The sequence below is a fragment of the Physcomitrium patens genome, chromosome 2, assembly GCF_059467195.1.
Source record: "Physcomitrium patens ecotype Gransden chromosome 2, ASM5946719v1, whole genome shotgun sequence".
In the NCBI taxonomy this organism is placed as follows: domain Eukaryota; kingdom Viridiplantae; phylum Streptophyta; class Bryopsida; order Funariales; family Funariaceae; genus Physcomitrium; species Physcomitrium patens.
Genome location: NC_143411.1, coordinates 8,672,591 through 8,691,518, shown reverse-complemented (window position 1 = coordinate 8,691,518; position 18,928 = coordinate 8,672,591). Strand labels below are relative to the sequence as shown.

Genomic DNA, 18,928 nt, shown 5'->3' with positions numbered 1-18,928 from the left:
TTATAAATTGGTCACAAATCTATTCACATCAAAACCATGGTGTGAATTTTCATTTTAAATAGTAATTTCTATAAACTACTTAAATCAAAGGTTTTAATCACATGGTTGCCTCTTCAAAAATTATGGATGTAAACAATTTGGATACAAAAGTTGCAATAAAATCCAAATAAGAATTTAGAACAAGAATTTTAAATTATCCCTAACTACCAATCCCTTCCATGCCTCCTTTCATCACTGCTAATTATTTTATTGCCTTACCTATATACGATCATCATTCTTAGATTCCAAATAAGAATATCCTCATTGAAAATAAAAACACAAACTATTATGGCCGAAAACCTGAAAGCTGTCAGGAAACTCCACGTGTGAACGCACAGAAACCAAACGCGTGAAGCATGAAGCATGAAGCAGCATCAGCCTAGGTGGCACTCAAGCTGCCACGTCAGGAAGAATCCATCGTGGCAGTCCACGTCACGGGGGGGACTGGGTCGAGGGGAGGAAGGAGAAGCGATGGCGTTGGTGCTCCCCCCCATGACGTGAGTGAGAGGCCGTCCATCGCAATCGCCGTCGCCATAGCCATTTCCCAACCAAGGCCAGCGCCATAGCCACGGCCTTTCAGTGTCCAGCGGCGTAGCCGAGCCGAGCAGAGAAGGGAGCGAGCGAGGGAGGGAGCGAGGGAGGGAGCGCTTCCCCTTCCTGCTGTCCGGATCGGTCCTGTTTCGTTGACCATTTCTTTCCTCTCTGCTTTCTGCTCTCTCGCTGCTTCTTCCATCCGCGTGCTCGTTGTATATTTTGCCGGGTTTCCATCAGATCCCCTTTCGTTGAGTCGCTTTGATAGCCGCGACACTCATTTCTTTCGTGTTGGGAAAGCGCTGTAACTTGTGGGCTCGTTCGCTGGAGGAATCACTGTAGATTCTAGACTTCGGAGAGCTGGTACCGTGGTGTTCGTGGGCTGGTTGTGGTGGTGAGAGGTGGTGGTGAGTGGTAGCGTTTCTGGGTGGCGGATTGCAGATCTGTGTGTCGTGACCGAGGCCGACGCTGTGAGAAAAGAGTACTGGTGAAGGTCTTGACGATCTGGGTGCTCTGCCCTTTGTACATTGATTGTTAGGTGGCGTGATTATGTTAGGGGTGCGTACCCATCCTCGCAAGGATCTGGAGGTTTAGGTCATTTGCTTCGACTCTGGGTCGCAGCCTGAGCTCTAGGTTCCTTAACGTTCATAATAGAAGAATCCAACCTGCGTATTTGGTTCGTAGAGGTCATTGGATGTGTTGACCTTGGTCGTCACGCAATACTTCCTTCAATTTGAAACGAGTCATTCTGCAGTAATGTGTTTCCACATTGGGATTTTCCATCTTTTTGCTTAAGGTTCTGTTTTTTCTGATTGGTGTTAGTGCTCTGATTGTACCTGATTTTACTTATCGGTATTGGAGTTAGTCAACCGGCGTTGAGGATTTGAGCCATCAGTAACGCTAGTCTTGCAACAAAAAGTCCTTATCTTGGCAGATCCAACTGATGTGATCTCTTTTTATGGATCTATTAGCTAGGCAGAACATTCACGTATTGACAAAATAGAACGGCACTGTAACCTAGCGTACAGATGGAATTTTAACTGGTGCCCTATAATCATTTTCAGCATGAAATACGATACATTAATCTTTTGAGAATCAGCCACAGGAGTCCCAACCCACCTCCGATGTGTCTATGAGCTCTGTAAACACATCAGCAGCAGGTTATTTTAGGATCATTTCATGAGTTCATTGCAGAATGATCCATAATTTTAGGGTTGTGATCTGCATTCGAACTGTCGAGTCAGGAATTTGAAGTGCAGACATTCGCAAGGAACTGATTTTTTTACTAGTGTGTGCAGAAATGGATGCAATTAGGAAACGAGCAAGTGCGTTCAGAGATTCAGTGGCCAAGCAACAGCAGGTGCCTACAATGATACGTTATTGTTTAATGCCTTCTTAAACTCTGGATTTGCCGTGCTTCTTGCTTTGCCTATGAATGCATGCAACATACTGTTTTTCTATCAACTGCTTGTAAACAGTTTCTACGCTTAACATAATCTACATAGATAGTTGCTACAGCTGATAGTATATATTTTCTTAGTAGTGGAAGCTGGAACGCTGTCTAACAAGGTCAAGCATATTAAGCGATCCACATGGATTTCATTTGTGAAGGTCGTTACTGCATTGGTATGTGGTGCGTTTAGCTCATCTTTAAGCGACAAGATTTGGCAGTACTGTTAACAGGCAATCACCATTCTTTGATGAATATCTAACACGTATTTATGTGCAACCAGGCCGTCTTTAAGTCCTTTTCAAGTCACGGTTCAGGAGACCAATTGATTATTGATGAGGCAGAGCTTCAACGACATCATCAACTCGAGAGGCTTTATACCTCTACAAAGATTGCAAAGGTTCGTCCAGTGCACATTGCATTTTTAGGAAAGTGCCACTTGTAACTGTGCTTCGACGAAGTGGCTTGTAGGAGTTTTATGTTCCAAATGAAGCGGCAGTTTCTGCAAAGGGCAATCTGTGTTGAGCTGGTTTAGCATCGTATGTTACTTGGTTTAAAGTAGTAGCTTATTTTGCACGTGTCTTTCTGAATATCAGCACTTTCAACGAGAAATTGTGCGTGGCGTGGAGGGCATTATATCTACTGGCGTCAAACAATACGAAGTTGGTAGGTCCTACAGTATAGTTTCAAGTCATTGCTTTCGCTCTTTTTCTTTCCAACAAAAAAAAGAATCCTAGTTTGTTAATCAATATCGACCTTCTTCAAGCGACAGTTTTCAATATGATTTGTGTGACTTGTATGATTTGTAACACGAAAGCTCTTCCAGATTCTTACTTGGCCGATCACTGTAATGAGAATTTTATGTGCTTCTTCTGTAGCCAACAAGCTTGCCGACGATTGTCGCAAGTATGCCACAGAAGGACCCAGCAGTTCAGGGGTGCTTGCTAAAGCTTCCTTTCATTTTGGAAGTGCCCGCAAGCAGATGGAGAACGAGCGCGATAATATGCATCGATTTATCGGTACCCAGGTTCGTTAATTGATAACCTTTGTACTGTAGAGGTTGTTTAAGTACGTCTAGTTATTGGTGCGCAGAGTGCCAGTCATCCTTCTTTTTAATTATTCCTTGGTTAGTTCCACTATTTTACTCCGGTTATCAGTGTTCTGCTCGTGGTCGTTTGTTCTGGTTGAGGAAAAAACCTATTCCAACGGTACGTTCTCGAAACTCAATGATATGTGTACTTAACAGGTGGCAGAACCTTTGAGATCAATGGTGATGGGTGCTCCCTTAGAAGACGCACGTCTCTTGACACAGCGGTATGAGCGCTTGCGTCAAGAGGCTGAAAACCAGGTATACTGTTTTTCTTTAAGTGGCTTGTGACCACTAACTCATAATTTAGTATCTCAATCAGCAGATTAAATTTCAAGTGTCAAGTAGCTTAGTTTGGGTTATCTGCGTACGCGTTGTTCGATTTCCCGAATATTGTGACATAAATCTTCCTAAGGAGATCAGTTTTAGTTGCTGTTATTCTCTCGATACGTGGAATGTGTTTTTTCATTTAAATATTATAGCGTTATGTTTTACTTGGTAGTAATTGTAGTGGACTTAAATATGTCTCGGCAGGCTTTGGATGTAGGAAGAAAGCAGGTCAGGAGCAAGGAGGGGAATCCAGACGCCGATCAGAAGCTTCAGTTAGCTGAACAGAAAATGGGAGAACTTTTATCAGCCATGGCTGTACTCGGGAAGGAAGCTGCTGCTGCCATGACTTCAGTAGAAGCCCAACAACAACGGCAAACATTGCAACGACTGATGTCCATGGTTGGTTTCACTGTTTTTCTGATTTTAATTTAGAAAAATACTTGCGTTCCAATTTAGTCTTTAATCATTTATGAAATGACCTCGTTGTGATGAACTCTGCTGGACAATTCACAAGATTAGAAAACTAGAGGAGCGGCGTTGAATGATTTTATGAAACTTTTGTTGTTATCTCTGCTGTATATATCATCCTTTAAAACATGCTTGAATACTTTGGAATATGTTGAAAGCTAGGGTTTCCAGCATGGTCTGAGCATGAACAATAGAAGAATACAGCGTAGTGAAAGGACCGAGGATGTCATGTAGTTTTCCAGGTTGGAAGTGTTTTCTTCTTGCAAGTGCTAGTCAACCATTGTTGGATAGTTTTGGCCTTCATTTGTTTGGGCTTGAGCTGATCCTACTCCATGCTTCAGGTTGAAGCTGAACGCGCATATCATCTGCGGGCAGCAGAGATTTTGGAACAGCTCCAAGGACAAGTATGTGCTCTGAAACACGGACTTATTGGCTGAAAGACTATTTGCATGTGCAAGGTCAACTGTTGTAGTTTTTAATGTGGCAAAGCACACGTAGACGTAGGTCACACTTGTACAGCTTACTTTGGTCAAGTTTGCATTTATCTTGATGCTATGTACCTCATCTTGCTCACAGAAGTCACCAATTTTGAACCCTCAAATTGCAGATGGCATCTGAGCGTCAACGGAATGAAACAAACGCACCATCAACGGGCGATTCATATGCACCGCCCTCGTATGATGATGTCAAAGTCAACGACGCGTCACAGCATGAGAGTGGCTCTAAGCCATCAAAGTCATTGTATTTCCTTGCAGAGGTACTCATCAAACTGCACCTGTGCAGCGCAGCAATCGGCTGACTGTAGTTCCGATTCATGAACTTCTGAATTCTCTCGTGCCTCGTGAGTCAAATGTGACCGGCAGTCGAAGCTTCTTCTTTCCCGTTGTCTCCGCTGTAGACTAACGATCCTGTCTTTTTGCAGGTGATGTACCCATTTGAACCAGAAGAGGGAGGCGAGTTAGGCTTACAAGTTGGAGATTATGTGGTTGTCCGTCAGGTAAAATTGATCCAATCTTCTAATGTTTTATTTAACTAGACGTTCTCCTGAACACTGCTTTGTGCCTTGATGAACTTCAATTGTGGGTTCTTACGAGTTTTTCTTATGTGGCAGGTCTCTTCAACTGGATGGTCAGAAGGAGAAACTAGAGGAAGAGCAGGATGGTTTCCATCGTCACACGTTGAGAAGAGGCAACGTATCCCTGCAAGTAAGGTGGTTGATGTTGGCCTACAAGTTGCTTAGTCAAACTATTTTTTTTTTTTTTTTTTTTTTTAAAGTTCTGTAGCGGTCTTCTGATATAACTTAGATTTGATCCACGTCAGACTTGTCTTTCTAGCATCACCACCACTGCCAGCCCCACTAATATTGAAATGTTACACAAATTGCAATTCGAAGATGCAGTGTGAGGTGCTACAGTATGATGACCATTTTCTGTCCCCCATAATGCTAATCTGTTAGTCGTAGTAATTCTACATTATGAAAATTATCAACATTATCAAATGAATAAAGTATTTGAAATAAACACTGCATGTCTCCTACCACATTCTGGTGAAACTGTGATCTTTGTGGTTTTGTTTGATCCTTTTTGAAAATATGTTACCTTTTATTACAACAATAATTTCGATAATTTTGAGTTATTACTTTTGTAAACAGATGACTTCAAGAATTAATGTGTATAAATATTATTCCTTTTTCCCAGCTTTTTGGAGCATCAGATAGTCTCGATGGAATTTGGATTGTCATTTATTTTGTATCTTGTTCTTTGGTCATTGTAGACCATTAATGATTATATTTGATGAAATAAGTTATTTGAATTTTATATGTATCGAATAGAAATAGAATTTTACAAATGAATAAGTACGTGTTGAAATTTTAATTTGTATAAGAATTGTACCAAATGTCTAGTTGTGCCAAATTGTGCCGTCCCTTCTTCAAGTGGTGGCGGTGTCATGGTCAAAGAAAAAATGCCTGAACTTGTTCTTGTGACTTAGTATGAGTTGAATCTTGTCTTTTGCTCGAGTCTTGAATTCCTATCTTGAATTTATGTAGTTATTCACTCGGGGCCCCACATTCAATTCAATAAACCTGGCATTGTAGATTAATTTTTTGGATTAAGTCAGGAGAATGATTTCAACCCCACCTTCGGATAAAATGATTGCTTTCAACGTATTTTTACTAAATATTCAGACGTGATCAGGATTTTATAAATTGAATATGAACTGATTACTAATAGTTGATTTAAAAAACGTTTATCCAAGAGTTGTGCCAAAAAGCTTTGGTCATTTACAAGCATATTATTCTTTGAACACCATAATGTCAAACATCTTTGATGGTGGCTACCCATGGTCAAACATGCATTAAAACAGTCTTTAATTGTGTCAAAAGTTATGGATAATATTAATACATAAGTTTTTTGGTTATAATATAATTCTAGATTATCAGTTATTTATTTGTTTTAAAAAATTACCATTTTATACAAAGTTTAAATTTCTTTTATTCTATTATCAAACTCAGAAGATTCAATATCATTTAAATTGATTACAATATGAAAATCATTTAAAAGTTTATTGAAAATGAAACTTCTAGAACTTTGTCTATTTGAGATAATCTACAAATTATTAAATGTTGAATTTTATAATAACTCACAAATAGTAACATTTTTAAGACTTTAGCCAATTAGTCTAATTCAAGTCTTACAAAAAAAATAATAATATTGATATTAAATTTAAGGCTTTCTTATATATATATATATATATATATATATAAACATATATATTCATATACATACAAGGAAATGTTAAAATGATCCACTATTTTACTAAATCAATCCACTATTTTGTAACCATCATTAGAAAAATGGATCATCTTCAAAAACCATCATTAGAATCATGAACCTCATCCCAACTCTCCTCATTCTCAGTCTTTGCTTTCTTTATTCCCAACCTCTTTTGTTCCCAACCTCCTTTGTTCCTAACCTCCGTTCTTTTCCTTTCCAACATTCATCGCAAGAAAAGAAGCATTTGAGAATGACAATGAAAAAATTGCAAGTGGACTATGCTATGTTTTATTATTAAGAGCTATAGTAGTGAGTCTTATTCTATATTTTACCACAATAGATCGTGTTCAAAGATTTAGGCTAATTCCATATAGCTCATAGATTTTATAACCCAAGTTGTCTTAATCTCCAAATGTATAATTTTTTATTTTTATTTTTATACTTATTATTTACATAAGAATGGGATTGAGATAAAAGTTAGAAAATGTGAGGGAGATTAAAAGCAAAGATTGAAAAAAGAAGGGGTTGAAATGAGGGTCAGAAAATGTAAAGAAAGATGAAAGTACAAATTGAAAATAGAAGGGGTTGGGATGAAGAATAGGAACAAAAGGAGCAGAGGTTGAGAATGGAGTGAGTGGTAGTTAGAAATGAAGGGGGTTGAGATGAAGGTTGAAAATGGAGGAAGCATTGGTTGAAAACAAAGAGGTTAAGATAAAAGTTGGAAATGGAAGAAGCAAGATATCAAGAACAAAAACTTAATGAAAGTAAATAAACAAGTAAAACTTTTGACAAATAAATATAACAAAATAGAAATAAAGAAGTATGTATATTAAAAGGAAATTGAAATTAAAATTATGTATATTAAAAAATTAGAGAATTCTTTAAACTAAAATAAAAGCAAGAAAGGAGTTGATAAGAATAAAGAAGGCTTTATTCTTGCCTCTATATATACTATCTACTTAGAAGCTATATAGCAATGTTCTATAGGACCTCCAAAAGATGTTGACTTTATACGACACATATCTTAACTTACTAGGCAAGTTTTTTTATATGAATGCCACATAGTCAGCTTATTTTATAAGCTACCAAAATGTATAGTATATGGTTAAGTTGTTGACCAAGTTTCTAACCTATATGTAAAATCAAAGTAGCATCTATGAAACTTCTAAGAAGCTTTTATTAGAAGATATTATGAAATTAATCTATTTTTATGTACTTTTACTTATTTATATTATTTAGGTAATAATTATAATAAATATATATATATATCTATAACATTATCCCTCCCCCTTTCAAAAACAAGTTCTATGAGGAGTGGTGATGACATGTTGAGAAAGTCAAAGATGTGACAAATTGTATTTGCTACATATTCTAATCTTTGTTTTCTTTGAAGGTAGTTGACAAGTCTTCATAGCCATCAATAATATTCCATTATAAGGCAAAAAGACCACCTTGTTAATTGATCATTATTGAGACCTTCATAACTTCTTTCAAATAAAATATTTGTAATTTCATGAGGAGTTATTTCTACCTTCAATAAAATCACCAAAAATTGAGACTTTTTTCTTAGGTCGTGATATCAAATGCATTGTATCTCGCCATCTATTCAAAGAAGAACATATTATTCTTGAAGTCTTTATCTATATTATACAATCTTAAAGATTTAAATAATCATAATATAACTTCCAACATGTCAACAAATAATAGCTCTTGAGTTGAATTTGTTGGCTATTGGTTCTCCATGTCCTTAATACCACAAGTATATAGAAACTACAAACGAAGATAGAAGGTAGAATGTAATTTTTTTTAAATTGTATTTATTTTATAGCAAAGGTTTGTTATCCTTTATTTTGATTTTGATAGATATTGTTGATGAAAAGCTTTGATCTTTTCTATTATATTTTTAAGATTTTTGTTAGCTTTCATGTCTATTTGCTAATATTATATCTATGCTAATAAATAAGATATTGCAACTTAAATTGATACTACTTTGATTCTAAGACATTTGACCCTTTGAGTCTAAGACAAATATCTTCTTTTTGGAATATTCATTGTCTTATATGAATCCAAAAAAGTCATGTAAAATATGGAATGGATTTTCATAAACTTTGATAGATGTAATCAATAAGCAATATGATTGATTTGTTCACAAATAAGAAATGGTTCAAATCTATGATAATCTAATTTGTCACAAAGACAAATAATTTTAATATTACGATAAAGTAATTATACCTATCACCAATGTAAAAATGAGATTGTTCCTTACGATAGGCATCTATATTGTTCTTTTGTTGTTCTTCAGCTTCTATTAGTCATCCTTTCATTATTGTATATAGCTCAGATAAATGATTTATCAAATCTTCTACTATAAGATTTTTAACTTTTGAAAAGTCAAATGCATCAAGTTATCGATGATAACCATAATTAGTAAAGAAAGATGTTTGTTGCGTAGAAGAATGTATTGTGTTATTATAAGTAAATTCTATCAATGATAAAAGACTTATTCAATCATCTTATTAATAATTGATATTATATTTTAAATATATTCCAAAACTTGATTTATACACTCTATTTATCCATCATTTTGAAGATGGAAAGTTGAAGATAGTTTTACATTTATTTTAAGAATCTTGAAAAGTATTGTCATATTGTGACACAATTACATAGTAAAAATATGGCTAAAAATGATTTTTTAATTAATACTCTATTATATTAGTTTAACAAGAATTCAACATATTTTAATAAGGATTTTATGAAAGCCTCTTAGCCTATTTTCTTGTCTTAATAGCAAGCAGATAAAAGTTAATTAGTATTTTTTCCTTCTAGGATATAGAAACTCTTTTACTATCTTAGAAAAGCCATAAATTAATAAAATTAAGATAGAAGAGGTAAATGGTTGGTATGCTTGATACTAGGATCAAGTTGAAGGTAGGATTGGACTAAAAAATCCTTAAGACAGGTTAGATTGATATCCGAAGATTGACCATTTGTGAGACATGGACAAAATCAAACTTGTGGCCATTAAAATGACCCCATAGGGCAAATTAGGATTTTATTCAAAGATCGAAGATTAGGATTTGAAAGCTAGATTAGAGCTTGTTTCAAAGACTTAAGGTTTTTTTTAGTAAGTTTTGGAAAGAATTAGCAATTTTTATTGGAAGTCAAGGTTTGTATTGGCAACTTGGGATTTATGCAATGAAATTAGAGCTAACACTCTTGGCTAGTTTGTAAAATTGGAGTCACATCTATAGTTAGAATTTTGATAATGCTTGAATAATTAGATTTTTTAAGTATATGTAAAATTTTGTGGTAATCCAATGGTATAATTAGAAGTTATCTGGGTTTTGGTATAAGAACATATCGAAAGTTGGCAGTTTGGAATTAGGTAGGATTTCTATGATATTTGAAGATCTATCAATTGGATTAAGATGAAATTTGGCATGGTATTGAAGGACTTGAAGATCAAGCTGCATACCAATTTTGAATCAAATTTAACAGTTGGAGAAGAAGAAATCACTATTGGAACTTTTGCTTCACCTTTCAAGTTAGCGGCTGAGTGATATCAATGTAGTTTTTGGTAGTTTTCTCATAATTTGTATATAGGATTGGACTGAAAATTCTTGAGCATATAGAAGACTTACATTGATAATTGTATGCAAAATTTCACAATAAGTGAATAGTCAAATTAGAAGTTACAGCTTGTCAAAGTTCACTGATTAGGATTGAAGCTTACAAGAAAAATTTAAATTGCTTAAATATGAAAGTAATAAGATAATTGAGGTTTATGTGTGATTGAGGCCACTAAGAAGAGTTTTTTTTTAGCAATTTTGAATTAGACTTTGGATTATATTCTTCTCATATAGGTGAAACTTATTAGGATTTCTTGAATGTTTGTGAAACACAACCTCACCTTCCACAGTTAGGTGCCCACTGCATTCTCAAGTAAGACAACATGTAATATGATAGCATTCTCTAAAATCTTGTCATAAATTGAATTCTCCTATCTAATATATTATCTTTAAAAAATTCATGATAGTAATAGATGTTATCTAAGAAAATTTTAATTATTTCTTTACTTATTATTGATTTTATATAAGATACAAAATATACCATCTTAGTGAAATGATCTACTATCATGAATATAAAATCATAAGAATTTAAGGCTAGAAGATCCGTGATAAAATCCATAAAAAGAAAAGACCATAGTTATTTTGGAATAGATAATAATTAAAAAAAAGTATGTAAGATTGATGACAAGGTATTTTTGATCTTAAGTAAATATCACAAATTTGTACAAAATCTTTGATTGCCTTCCACATTTGAGGCCACCAAAAATTTCTAAGTATTAATTTCAAAGTCTTATTGTATCCAAAATGTCATGCTATTAGAAATTTATGATGAGCTTGAAGAATTTGTAATCAAGCTTTACCTTCTAGAACATATAAGTGTCTCTTGAAATATAATAGATTGTTCATGAATTCAAACTTAGAAGTATCATGAAACTTTAAAGGTTTTTTTTTTTTTTTTAATATCACAAATAAAAGAAATCAAAAGATATACTTAATTGAATGTGCTTAGTAAAAGTTGAATCAATAGTTAGTGTTGATTTCATTACTCAAAGATGAAGATGCCTTAGCTTAAAAAAAATTATCTATAGTTGATTAAAAGTGGCACCTTCTTCTTTTGGTGTAAGGTAAGATCACTTAAAGCGTGCACTTAACAAACTTTATTATTTTTTTGGTCAATAATTAATCTTGAATTCAAATCTTGACAAGAACATGGTTCAATGGGCTTGGCGACCATTCAAAATATATGTTGATATAAAATATTGAAGGTTCTTGTAATCAATATATACAATGATTAAGCTAAGAGCACCTTTTAGATAATGGCATCTTTTTTGAAACAAATCCACAAACATAAGAATTTTTTTGTTGTGATCTTATAATTCATTGTAATTATTAAAAATATTTTAGAATAAAAAGCTACTAAGTGAATTTCATCATAAATTTCCATTTGTGATAATATAACATCCAAAGAAAGCTCTAATATATTTTCTTCTATAAAAAAAATCTTAGATAAATTGATACAATATAAAACTAGTGCAGAAACAAAGGTTGTCTTTCAAGCTTTAATTACTACTTCCGCTTCTTAATTCTATTGAAGTTTGTCTTTATAAGTCAAAAATAATTGAAGAGTTAATACTTACGATGCATTAATTTAATTTACCACCACAAAGAGTAATAAGAATAGGAGGGAGGAAAGATATAGAGATGATGGAGATCTTTCAATATCTGTATTAAATCATGCCCCTTTTCTTGTAGTAGAATACTCTTTTAATGTTAGAAAATCAGTAGTTATACTACTTGAGAAGTTTAATGACACGAGATCTAAGTTTTGAGGATTTATCAATCAAGTACAACTTGTGATTGAAATTCAACTCCAAAGTTATCCAATTCTGAGATTGCAAATTAAATTCATTGATATACTTCTTTCATGTTCAATATTATTTGGTTTTTATCTTTTCTTGAATGACAAGATTCAATATTGGATAATTTGAAGGCTTTCTTTGTAGAATTTTGATCTGCGTATAAAAAATATGATGCAATTCATGTTGTAATCAATAACATACATATTTTACAAGGCAATCAATCAATAACATTATATATTTCATAATTTTGACAACTTACGATTGATATCAAGTGTGATGATGCATTATTTATTAATAAATCTTTTTATGTATTATAATATAAGGTAAAAAAATTGATGCTCAACTTAGCTAATTCTTAAATATTAAGTCAAGTAATTCCGTTTGTTATGAAGTGTGATAATCAACTTTTTGAATTTTGATCTAACAGTCATATAAGTGCACCTCAACGTTGTCGTATTGCAACACGACTATATAGTGAAAATATAAATGAAAAAGATTGATTAATATTTAGTCATCTTGGATGTTAGAAATAGTGGCCAATTCCAGTGCCAATATTCAGGGGCCAGTTAATGTCTTTTCATTACAAGCTGTACCACCGAACGTGACAATAGCATATGCTCCACTGGCGTCATCGAACCAAATACCCTCTATACCAACGGGACGACCAAGATCAATTTCTAACCCTACATGAAACAAGCCTACTAGATATATATCAGTGGAGATACTCAATATGCTTGATGGGAGTGCAAGAAGACCACTTCGTTGTTTCCATTATACATAGATTGATCATTATGCTAGTCAATGTCCTAATACTAGAGCCAGTGACAATTACGTACCAGTGTGTGGGAATAGTAAGCAGTCAGGGCATACTTATCAGCAATGTAATGCTCCGTTCAATTTCAATAATCGGGATTAGCAGATCCAAAGCCAGGAAAAAATTGAGGGGATAAATTGAGGTCCTCAAGATTCTTCGATAAATCGGATGGAATGAATCCGAGTCATTCTTATCAAGAGTTGGAAAAAGGAGAAAGGACTAATTCAATATTCGAGTGAGTTTGATGTGAAGGATCAATTTGACTCAATTATGGATACATCCAATCCAGGTCCTGGTATGGACCTCTTACCCAGTATGAGACCTGACTTGGTTGGGCAACCAAATGAAGTCCCGAATACGGAGGCTTCGATTTCATTTCAAGCTGTTTCGTTCTCTATGCCGTTTCAGAGAAACATCCTTTCAGTGGAAAGATCCTCTTAGAGGCGGGAATTCCATGGAGGCAAGTGTGCTGTTCCAATTCGGAGTCTAGGATGGAAGAATAAGGAACCTCACTGAGTTAAAAGAGAGGAGTGGAAAAGTAAGGAGGCATTCGGAGATCGAAATTTTGAGATTGGAGAGCTAGCTTCAAGCTCCTTCCAAAGGTGTAGGGTTCTATAGGATTTGAAAGGACTTTGCAATCGTTGCTCAAAGTCAGTGTTTGTATTGGTGAATTGGATTTTTATAATAAAATAAAGGCTAGTACTCTTGACTATTTTGTGAAATTAGAGAGACATCTGTAGTTGAAATTTTAGAAGTATCTAGATGATTGAGTATATTAAGTGTATGCAAAAATTTGTATTAATCTTACAGTACGGATAGAGGATATTTGATCATTAGTATAAAGACGTATCAGAAGTTGGCATATTGGAGTTGTTTAAGATTTTTATAATATCTGAGATCTATCAGTTGAAATAAGGTGAATTTTGACACGATCAGTCGAGGACTTAAAAGTGGAGCTACACACAAAGTTTGAATGAGAATTAACGATTAGAGAAGGAAAAATTGCAAGTTAAAGTTTGTCATCAATCTTCTAGGTAGCGGTCAAGGGACTTCAGCATGGATTTACGGTGTTCTTGCAATCTGTAAGTTGGATTGGATTGAACTTCTTGAACATTTAGAAAACTTGTAAAGACACTAGTGGTAGAAGTCTCATAACAATCGGACAGCCAGATTGAGAATTATAGCTTGCCGAGGCTCGTTGTCTAGGGTTAGGATTTTAAAAATAATAATAAATAAAAATAAATATAAATAAATAAATAAATAAATAAATAAAATAATAAATAATAAGAGAATCTATGCTTATAATATCCAGAAGCTATTAAAAATAGAGTTCTAAGTACTTTATATTGAGATTAAGCTTTTATATTGAAATCCAAAATAGTTTGTGTTTAGATAGTTGAAATCCACTAGACTATTTGGATACTTGTAAAACATCGTTTTATCTTCCACAGCCAGATGCCTGGTACGTTCTCAAGCTAGAGAGCATGTAATATGATATAAGTGGTGAACTCGATGTGAAATGCTTGAGATAGGAGGTATTGGGATTCATTTACTATCATTTTTATTTGATGGAGAACGAGAATAAAAATTTTGAAGGAGCTTCAACTAGAGCTTCTTCTAAAGGATAAGGTATGTACATGGATCCATCTATTGTTGGTATGTTTCAAGCCTTATCATTATCTATGCAACAATAGCAAAGCAATGTTCACAAAGAAGCTTTAGCAACCAAAGCATTGCAAGCAGTGGTCAATAAAATTGATCAATTTGATGGAAGGAATATTTTAAGGTATTTAAGATGTTATGTTCAAGAAATAGAATTAAATCGGATTTCTAAGAAGAAGATGGTTGAATTATTTGGACTTGCCATGATATCGGAAATAAGAGAGCATATTACATCAATTATGGAGCATTATGGAAATTTTTGGGAGATTTTTTCACATGCATTAAAAGACAAATATTTCTTCAAGGACACTGATCGTATTACTAAAAAACTAATTCTAGAATGGATTGAGCGGCCTAATAAGAATTTGTAAGCAACATAGCTACTAAGGAAATTTGAGAGGCACTATTCTCAATTATCGAAGGTAGAAAAATTGACATTAGAGCCAAACAAGGTTGAATTATTTCTTCAAGCTGCTGATGGAGAGTTACAAGAGAAATTGGACTTGCTTCTTGAAGATAAAGAAGAAGATGAAGGATTGACAACAAAGTGGAAAAATATTGAAAATGTAGTGGATTTGCTTGCAAAAAGAGAAAGGAGGAAGGATAGGAGTAATATTCTAAAAGCAATATAAGCACCTAAAATTCTAGTATATATAACATGATCAACAATATCTACTGTTCAACCTTGAAGATCTTTATCAAAGAAAAGAGAAATAGAGATTGAAGAAATTATACGTAGAATGCGAGATCTTCAAATCAAATTAGCAAGCCTGGAAGAAAATACTTCTACAAAAAATTTGAAGAATGTTTCAAAACAAGGTTATGTACAAAGATGTATCTGGTGTGATGACGCTTCACATACTAGGAAGGATTGCAATGAATTTAATAATATGATACAGCAAGGAATTATTTATTAGAAAGATAGAAAGATTGCATTAAAGGATATAGACGATCTCTTTTAAACCAATTTTGGCAAAAGATGTATGAGAGCATTGATTCAAGATTACTTAATAGAATATAGAATAGCAACACAAGAGAATACAAGTTATGGTGGTAGAGTAGATGATGACTTTGGCGGAAGTATAAAAACTAGTGAATTTTGGGCTTCTGCCATTTCCACAATACAAAAGGAAAAAATGCCTCGGGAAGTGTTATTGAGGAATGCAGCTGCAATACGAGGTGCAATAGGTTGAAAAGATCCTATTGAGTCCCTTTCAGTTCATGTATATATTGCTAAGAGCCAACATGAAGCTTTGATGGAAGAAAAGAGACGAGGAAATTTTGATGATATAAGAGAAGGAAATTCTTCTAAGAGGCAAACTCAAGGAGACAAAGCTCGTGAGGCGACTTCATAAGAATTACCTATAAAGGATACTTCGGCATCATTGGAAGAAAAAACAAAAGAAACAAAAAAAAAGATAAATCAATTACTTATAAGCTACATTCTGATATTGAAGCGGTAACAAATTTAAAAGGGGTGTTGAAAGAACGTATATTAAATGCTAAGGTGGAATTCACATTGAAAGAGATTTTGGGAATTGCAAAGAAGGAGTTTCATGATGTTATCATTGACAACATTAAGCGAAAGAGGCAATTGATGGGTGAAACTGGAATGAGTCATGCTATTGATGCAAGAATATATAAAGATGAAGCAGAGGTTGATATTGGTTACAAGCAACCAACAAATAAAAAGAATGGGTATAATCAACGAGTACGTTTCGAAGATTATAGTGATAAAGAAATGGAAACTTTGAGCCATTATTGTCACGGACATAATCATGTAAGCTAGTTCTTACATATACAAATAGGTAGAAGTAAGTAAAAGTAGGTAAAAGTAAATAAATTCTATAGTATTTAATATGGAAGCTTTTTAGAAGCTTCATAGACGCTGCTTTGATTTCATAGGTATCTTTAATTGACTTTTTGGATTAGAAACGTGGTCAATAAGTTCGCCATATACCACACATGTTGTTAGCTTGAAGATCAAGCTAACTATGTGGCCCACACGTAGAAGAACTTGCCTTGTAAGTCAAGGCATGTGTCTTACAAAGTCAACACATATTGGAGGTCCTATAGAACGTCGCCATGTAGCCCTTAGTTAGATAATATATATAGAGACAAGAATGAAGGCTTCTTCACTCTTGTCAACTCCTTTCTTGCTTCTAGTCTAGTTTCAAGGGTCTCTAGTTTTCTTGTCTTTTGGCAATAGCCATTCTAGTTTCTCTTTCAATATATATACTTGTTTATATATATTTTGTTACTTCTCTTTGAGTGAAGGCTCACTTGTCTGAATTGTTTTTTCATCGAGTTCTTGTCCTTAACAGATTGACAAGAGTACACCTACAATATCAGAGCTTTATCTAATCTTGATTAAGAGTGCATTACCCTTTTTTCTTGATAAGATATAAGCATATTAGAAGTTGCAAATTACCCTCTTCTAAACTGATATTGTCCTTAGTATTTTCTTTATTTTCAAGTCCTCTCTTCTATTTTTCTTGAGCGATATTAGACATCTTCTCTCTTCTAAGTGTTATCATGGCAGAATTTGTTGAAATGAAGAGTGCAATGGCACAAATGCAAGAGCAATTGAGGGAGTTAATGCTTGCAATGCATCAACTCAATTTACCACCACAAAGAGCAACAAAGATTGGCAGGAAGTAAAGATATAGAAATGGTTGGAGCTGCTTCAACATCTGCACCAAACCATGTCCTTTCTCCTATGGTGGAACGCCCTTCAAATGTTAGAGAACCAAGAATTGTCCTACCTGAGAAGTTTGAAGGCATCAGATCCAAGTTTCGAGGATTTATCAATCAAGTGTAACTTATGATTGAACTTCAATCCCAAAGCTATCCAACTCCAAGATTGCCAGTTAGATTCATTAGTACACTTCTTTCAAGTTCAGTACTATCGTAGTTTTCATCTTTTCTTGAATGACGAGATCCAATATTGGATAATCTAGAGGCTTTTTTGGTGGAGTTTCGATCCATGTATGGAGAACATGATGCAATTCGTGTTGCAACCAATAAGATCCATATTTTACGACAAGGCAATCGATCACTAACGTTATATGCTTCACAATTTCGACAACTTGCAACTGATATCAAGTGGGATGATGCTGTACTTATTAGCCAATTTCTCTATGGATTACAATTGAGGTAAAAAAATTAATGCTCAACTTACCTGATCTTCAAACATTGAGTCAAGCAATTGACTTTGCTGTGAAGTACGACAATCACCTTTTTAGATTTCGATCTAAGAACCGTAGAAGTGGACCTCAATGTTACTATAATTCAATGGCAACACCAACACCTCTTCAACACATACATTCGAAAGTAGAGGATATACAAATTGATGCAGTACGTTTCAAACCTCTTACTAAGCAAAAAAAGACTCATCGTCGTCAAAAAGGATTATGTTTATATTGTGGAGAACCAAAGCACACTGCTCAACATTGTCCAAAGAAATGACGCAATCACAAAATGAGGAGTATGGCTGTGAAAGAAGACAATATGTCAGAAAACGAGTTTGTCCAGCTATAATAGGGACCGTGCGGTTGGAACCTTGCACAACATCTAGTAAAGATCCTATTCTCTCCTCAGAGCCCTCTCCTTGTTTTACATTAAATGTTATTTTAGGACCTAAATATTACAAAGTCTCTGCCTTGTTACATTCGGGAGCCTTAGCGTGTTTTTTAGATGAAGAATTTACTAAAAGACATAGCATATCTTTAGTAGAGAAAACTAAACTTGTTCATGTAGAAGTCATAGATGGTCGTCCATTGTCTTCTGGAGATATTACTCATCAAATACTTTCTATAGAAGTAATAATCAATGATCATAATAGTTTTGTAGTATTTAATATCATTAGATCTCCTTCTAATCCAATCATTTTAGGTTTATCGTGGTTAAAAAAATACAACCCTCAAATAGATTGGATTTCTGAACTCTTACTTTTTCTAAAAGTATAACTAACAATGTAGTTAATCAAGTAGAGAGTCATAAGTCCAGTTCAATTAAATCCGTATTTATACGTACAAAAACTTTCTTGCATGCTGCTATGAAAGAATCACCATATATTATTTATGCCACACCTATTTCTAACAGTGCAAAGACTTCACGTAGTATTCCAAGCCAATATCAAGAATTTCAAGATGTATTTGAAAAAAAGAATGTGGATACACTTTCGAAACATCATCTATATGATTGTTCAATTGACCTTCAAGAAGAAGTACAATTTCCATTCAGATCAATCTACAATTTATCGCAAAATGAGTTGGCTGAACTCAAAGAGTATATTGAAGAATATCTAGCCAAGAATTTTATATGCCATTCTAAATCTCCGCCA

General features: G+C 34.1%; 1 protein-coding gene across 6 annotated transcripts; it reads left to right on the top strand.

Moving 5' to 3' along the window:
• Positions 1-533: 533 nt before the first annotated feature.
• Positions 534-5,425, top strand: LOC112279217 (SH3 domain-containing protein 2). 6 transcript variants are annotated; one of them, XM_024513444.3, is made up of 11 exons: positions 534-711; positions 1,869-1,930; positions 2,304-2,420; positions 2,617-2,686; positions 2,899-3,047; positions 3,267-3,368; positions 3,642-3,836; positions 4,247-4,309; positions 4,513-4,662; positions 4,828-4,902; positions 5,017-5,425. In XM_024513444.3, exons 2-11 carry the CDS (start codon positions 1,871-1,873, stop codon positions 5,143-5,145), a joined length of 1,110 nt encoding a protein of 369 aa, XP_024369212.1. In that variant the 5' UTR covers positions 534-711; positions 1,869-1,870; the 3' UTR covers positions 5,146-5,425. The 6 variants fall into 6 exon arrangements, with proteins under 6 accessions (XP_024369212.1, XP_024369213.1, XP_024369216.1 ...); XM_024513445.3 differs by having other exon boundaries at positions 630-1,057; XM_024513448.3 differs by having other exon boundaries at positions 664-1,057; positions 1,860-1,930.
• The last annotated feature ends 13,503 nt before the right edge of the window (positions 5,426-18,928 follow it).

Excerpts from the sequence above, each read along its gene's own strand:
- LOC112279217 (XM_024513443.3), top strand. The coding sequence starts at position 1,703 with ATGAGCTCTGTAAACACATCAGCAGCAG. Across the intron at positions 1,931-2,303 it reads CAGTGGCCAAGCAACAGCAG|GCCGTCTTTAAGTCCTTTTC; the intron begins GTGCCTACAATG and ends ATGTGCAACCAG. Across the intron at positions 2,687-2,898 it reads CGTCAAACAATACGAAGTTG|CCAACAAGCTTGCCGACGAT; the intron begins GTAGGTCCTACA and ends CTTCTTCTGTAG.